At 47.9% G+C, this 5,998-nt stretch overlaps 1 protein-coding gene across 1 annotated transcript in view; it reads right to left on the bottom strand.

Moving 5' to 3' along the window:
* The window catches only part of FOXK2 (forkhead box K2), a 41,252-nt gene that overhangs the window by 30,574 nt on the left and 4,680 nt on the right, over window positions 1–5,998 (bottom strand). The window contains exon 3 of the mRNA XM_011999899.1: window positions 2,041–2,188. Coding sequence (XP_011855289.1) covers window positions 2,041–2,188 — 148 coding nt within the window. The remainder of the gene's footprint in view (window positions 1–2,040; window positions 2,189–5,998) is intronic.

Genomic DNA, 5,998 nt, shown 5'->3' with positions numbered 1-5,998 from the left:
TTTTGAGACGGAGTCTCACTCTGTCGCCCAGGCTGGAGTGCAGTGGCACAATCTCGGCTCACTGCAAGCTCCGCCTCTCGGGTTCACACCATTCTCCTGCCTCAGCCTCCCAAGTAGCTGGGACTACAGGTGCCCGTCACCACGCCCGGCTAATTTTTTTGTATTTTTAGTAGAGACAGGGTTTCACCGTGTTAGCTAGGATGGTCTCGTCTCTTTCTCCTGACCCCGTGGATCCACCCGCCTCGGCTTCCCAGAGTGCTGGGATTACAGGCGTGAGCCACAATGCTCAGCCTATCGCTTTTTTTTCTAAACAGAAAAACGTAATCACAAGAAGACCCTCCACAAACCCAATTCTTTTTTTTTAGGTAGGGTCTTGCTATGTTGCCCAGGCTAGAGTACAGTGGCTATTCAAGGCTTGATCGCAGCTCACCACAGCTTCGAACTCAAGTTGATTCTCCTGCCTCAGCCTCCCGAGCAGCTGTGACTACAGGTGCCTGCCACACTGCCTGCTACGTCTCTTCTTCTAAACAGCTAACAAAGCCTTCGTCGCTGTGCCTATGCTGTTGGTGTATTTCCTTGTGATCTTTTTTCTATATTTCTAAAAACTTTTTAAACTGAAAAACATTAAGACAGACAGAAAAGCTCACGATACATTTATGTCAGCTGAACAAATTTTTGCAAAGTGAACATCAGTATATTAGGTCAAGAGACAGGGGCACCACCAGCATCCCCGAAACGCTCATATGGGCCCTCTCAGCCCACTACCTCTACCTCTCAAAGAGGCCACCATTACTACTGACTTCTTACAGTGACCGCAGTTTTGCTGGGATTTACTAACCTACCACTTGACTGCATCCTGAAACAATACAATTTAGATTTGTCCAATTTTAAGCCTGACAGAAATGGTACCACACAGGCTGTGCCCTCCTTGCCTAGCACCCTGTGTCAGACGCCGCAGTCGGCCGCAGGTGGGGGATGCACGGCTGTGGCTTATTCATTCTCATGGCTGTGCTGCGTTCTGCTGGGATAGACCACATTTCCTAAATGTGTCAAGTAATACCACGCGTGGTTCTTACTCTCTTTCTTCCACCTAGCATTACATCCGGAATATTTCCATATCAGCAAGTACTCTGCATGCTCTTCCTAAGTGGAACCACAATAGCCTCATCACCCTTCACCATTCCCTAGGGACACTGAGGTTGCATTCTTTTTTTTTTTTTTTTTTTTTTGAAACAGGAGCTCACTCTGTCACCCAGGCCGGAGTGCAATGGCACGATCTCAGCTCACTGCAACCTCCGCCTCCCAGGGTTCAAGTGATACTCCTGCCTCAGTCTCCAGAGCAGCTGAGATTCACGTTGTGTTCCACGCCTGGCTTTTTGTATTTTTTTGGTAGAAGTGGGATTTCACCATGTTGACCAGGCTAGTCTCCAACTCCTGACCTCAAGTGATCCGCCCGCCTCGGCCTCCCAAAGTGCTGGGATTACAGGCGTGAGCCACCGCGCCCAGCCGCATACTGCTGTTTTATACAAACTTTCCGCCATTTCCTTTGGTCTAAGTCCTAAAAGGAAAATTACTGGGTCAAAAAACACAAACGTGCCAGGTCATAGTGTGACTCTCAACAACTGCTGTCCAAACAAGGGACAAACGTGCCCCATACAATCATGAATGGCAGGGTGTGCATTCGCATAACCTTCAGAGTCTGGGACAAGGGGCTAAACTCCGGCACAAACGCACATGAGCTCCACAAAGACCAAAGCACTCCTCCATCTTCCGCTGTCTGCTCAGCACCTGGGCCTACAGCTGCTATTAGGGGAATCCTAAGATGTGTGTTGAATGACTAAAAGAGTACGCCTGCAAAACCCCAATACCAAGAACACAGTCAGCAGCAACACCAGAGTCAAACCGACATCCCCACCGACGCCCTGGCAGGGCTGGGGCCCACCGCACGAGACAGCAGGTGAGTGACAGACAGGTGACACTGAGGGCCTTGTGGCTGCACACTCTCCCCCAGGGGTTGCTTCAAGGCTACAAAGCCTTTACCTTCGGGCTGTCTCCACCTGAAGCTTCCTTTTCATTTTCAGGCTGTGAGTTGTCAGCCATTAAATTGAGGTCAGATGGCATCACTCGGCCCACCTTGTACCCTGAAGACCCCGCTCCCCGGGGGCTGGAGGGGCAGGAGTTTGCAGCGCTGTGGAAGAGAAAAGGTTGTTCCTATTAGTCCGTCACAGAGCACACATCCTACTGTGCTTCAGCAACTGGCTCTAATTATAGGGAAAACATAACGAAAATGTTAAAAAAAAAAAAGAAAAAAAGGAAGAGAATATCAGCATTTCCTATGGAAACACAGATTCTTATAAACTATCTGTGAAATTTAAGATTGTCCCAAGAAGCAATGTGGAAATAGGGTATTTGCTTCTGTAAACGCCAGCTCATGATATGTAAAACAAGCTCTCAAGGGAGGCAGTGGCCCACTCATTTCACCAGTGAGGAAACTTAGGCTCCAGATGGTTCCAGAACTTATTAAAGACACAAACTGACACAGGACAGGCGCAGAGGTCCTCACTGAGGAGCTGTGACAGGGGGCACAGAAAAGACAGGGAAAGTTACGCAGGGGAGGGGGTCTGACAGCCAAGGCCCCTGGAACTGAAGTGGAACAAGTGGTTCCACTGAAGATGAAGCCGTGGGCGTGGACACCCGCTGAAGGCACAGCAGCAGGTCAGCTAGGGGCACCCAGGACACAGCAGCAGGTCAGCTAGGGGCACCCAGAACGAAGAATCAGGCCCCTGTTTTCAGACATGCACTTTTTCCCACCAGGTTGGACTGGGGCACAGGGAGTGAGTGTTCTGATCTTGATCTCTGTGCCAATTAAAGGGCACGTGCATTTCTGGTAAGTCAAGGAGCTGCAGGTTCTCTCCATGCCTCATTTTCTGCACTTCAATAAAAAGAACGAGCCATTGAAATGGAACAAAATCAAGATAAGATCATTTTCTACGTTATAGAAGAGTTTTGGGGAAAAAACACTGCAAATGCATAGAAAAGGTCTAGAAAAAAATAACAAAGAAACCTAAAGTCGTGACCTCTGAGAAACAACTGAAAAGGAGGACCAGGGAGATGGAGAGGTGGGCAGGAGGAGGGAAAGGGCAAACCACCAGTGGCCTTGTGCCCTCCACAGTGCTTCTTAGACCTTCCGCCACGAATATGCACCACTGGTATACTCACTCGTCCATTCAACAAGTATTTGCTCAATGCCAGCAAACATCCTTAAAGCGCTGAGAAACAGCAGGAACGACAGACTTGTGGCATCTACAATTTATGAGTTTAAAGAGCCAACTTTTAACAAGTGGAGGATGCAGCCAGTGTGGCCTGAGGAAGGCAAGTGACCTGCTGGTTGGATGGCAGGTTTGGAAAGTCAGGTCGCTCAGGCTCACTCCACCTGGAGGCCCTGGGGACCTGGGTTCCCCTGACAAAGGTCTGTGCAGGTGTGGAGTGGGGCAAGCAAGGAAACACAGGACGAAGAGAAAGTGGTCGGCGAGAGGAGAGGCTGAGTCGGGAGCCGACCCAACCTCAGGGCTGCAGCTGCGACCCTTCCCCTGCGCCCACCGCTGCTGTCAGTCACTCTTGTATGTGGGGTCTTCAAGGCTGCTGCTCGGCAGTGAGCTGTATGTGACTCAGGCAAACTCGGGCACATTCTCCTCCAGTGAATTCTGTGTCCTTTTTATGTAGTGCTTAATAAGCACTGGGTGGCAGGACTTGACTTCTGCCTACCCACCCACACATCTACTATTTGGCCCACTCAGTTATGTTCAGCCAAATTCAACCAAAGTGGGAAAGAGAGATGGCAGCCTCAGCGAAGGAGCAACAGGAGAGAGGGCAGCGATGGGAAGGCCCTGACACCAGCCAGGGCTGCTCTGGGACAGCACCAGGCACAGGATGGTGGCCAGAGTCCACCAGCCATGCCTCCATTTCACAAACACATGCATGACAGAAGCTTTTCCAGGGGGCCTTTTTTTTTTTCCTTTGTGGTAAAATATACACAACATAAAATTTACCATTTTAACCATTTTAAACTGCACACTTCAACAGCGTGAAGCGCATTCACACGGAGGTGCAGCCATCACACCACCCCCTCCAGAATGTTCTCATTTCCCAAACTGAAGCTCTGTCCCCGAGAAACACGGGCTCCCCCTCCCCGCCCCCAGCCCCTGGCCACCTCCATTCTGCCTTCCGTCTACGCGAATGTGATACTCTAGGAATCTCAATGACTGGCTTATTTCACTGAGCATAATGTCCTCAGGATTAATTCATGTTTCAGCATATGTCAGGATTGCCTTCCTTTTTAAGGCTGAATAATATTCCATTGTCTCTTCTATCCTCTGGAAATTGTGCATAAGGCTGCTATGAAAACGGGCATACAAATATTTCTTCAAGAATCTGCCTTCAGTTTGGGTCTATATCCAGAAGTGGGGTTGCTGGATCACACGGTAATTCTATTTTTAGTTTTTTGAGGAACCGCTAGACTGTTTCCACAGCAGCTGCACGGTTTGGCATTCCTTGCAACAGCGCACAACAGTTCCAATGTCTCCACATCCTCACTAACACTATTTTCTGGGTTTTTTTTTAACAGCAGTCAATCCAATGGGTGTGAGGTGGGATCTCACTGTATTTTGATTGGCATTTCCCTAATAACTACTGATCTCGAATATCTTTTCATGTACTTTTGGCCATTTCTATATCTTCTTTGAAAGAATGTCTTTCTTTTGAACTGAGTCTTGTTTCTTTGTTGTTGAGTTTTAGGAGTTGTCTCTATAATCTGGATATTAATCCCTTGGTCAGATGTATGATTTGCAAATATTTACTCCCATTCTGTAGAACACCTTTTTACTACTTGTCTTTTGGTGGACAAATTTTTTTAATTTTCAAGGAGTTCAATTTGTCTTTTTCTTCTGTTGCCTGTGCCTTTGGTATCAAATGCAAGACATCAATACCAAATCCAATGTCATGGGGGTTTTGCCTAAGTTTTCTTCTAAGAATTTTACAGTTTCAGACCTTAAATTTAGGCCTTTGATCCATTTTCAGTTAATTTTTGCACATGATATAAGGGCCCAAATTCATTATTTTCCATGTGGACACACAGTTTACCTAGTGCCACTTGTTGGAAAGTCTGAATGAATAGTCTTGGCACCCTCGTCAAAAACCATTTTGATGAGGCCGGGCACAGCGGCTCATGCCTGTAATCTCAGCACTTTGGCAGGCCGAGGCGGGAGGATCACTTGAGGTCAGGATTTCAAGTCCACCCTGACCAACATGGAGAAATCCCGTCTCTACTAAAAATACAAAATTAGCCGGGCGTGGTGGTGCATGCCTGTAATCCCAGCTACTCAGGAGACTAAGGCATGAGAATTGCTTCAACCTGGGAGGCAGAGGTTGCAGTGAGCCAAGACCACGCATTGCACTCCAGCCTGGGCAAAAAGGGCGAAACTCCATCTCAAAAGAAAAATCATTTGACTACATTATGTGAGGGTTTATTTCTCGGCTCTCTATTCTTCTTTTAAAAAAAAAAGAAAGAAAAGATGTTTAATTGGCTCATGGTTCTTCAGGCTGTGGGCTCTCTAAAAAATTCAAAATTCAACTTAAAATCTATCTCAGACTTTAGACCACTGTCTGCCCTTCCATTTATACTCCAATGAAAAGAATCCAGGCCAGGCACAGTGGAGCACGTGTTGTCCCAGCTGCTCGGGAGGCCAAGGCAGGAGGGTCGCTAACATCCAGGAGTCTGAGTTCATCCTAGCAACACAGCCAGAGCCTGTCTCACAAAAAAAAAAAAACGGCCAGCTGTGGTGGCTCACGCCTGTAATCCCAGCACTTTGGGAGGTGGATCACAAGGTCAGGAGTTTGAGACCAGCCTGGCCAACACAGTGAAATCCCGTCTCTACTAAAAATACAAAAAATTAGCCGGGTATGGTGGCACGTGCCTGTGGCCCCAGCTACTCAGGAGGCT

Source organism: Mandrillus leucophaeus, unplaced genomic scaffold, assembly GCF_000951045.1.
Source record: "Mandrillus leucophaeus isolate KB7577 unplaced genomic scaffold, Mleu.le_1.0 Scaffold1, whole genome shotgun sequence".
NCBI lineage: Eukaryota > Metazoa > Chordata > Mammalia > Primates > Cercopithecidae > Mandrillus > Mandrillus leucophaeus.
Note: the sequence above shows the minus strand (reverse complement) of the source record. Positions and strands in the feature narration are given on the sequence as shown.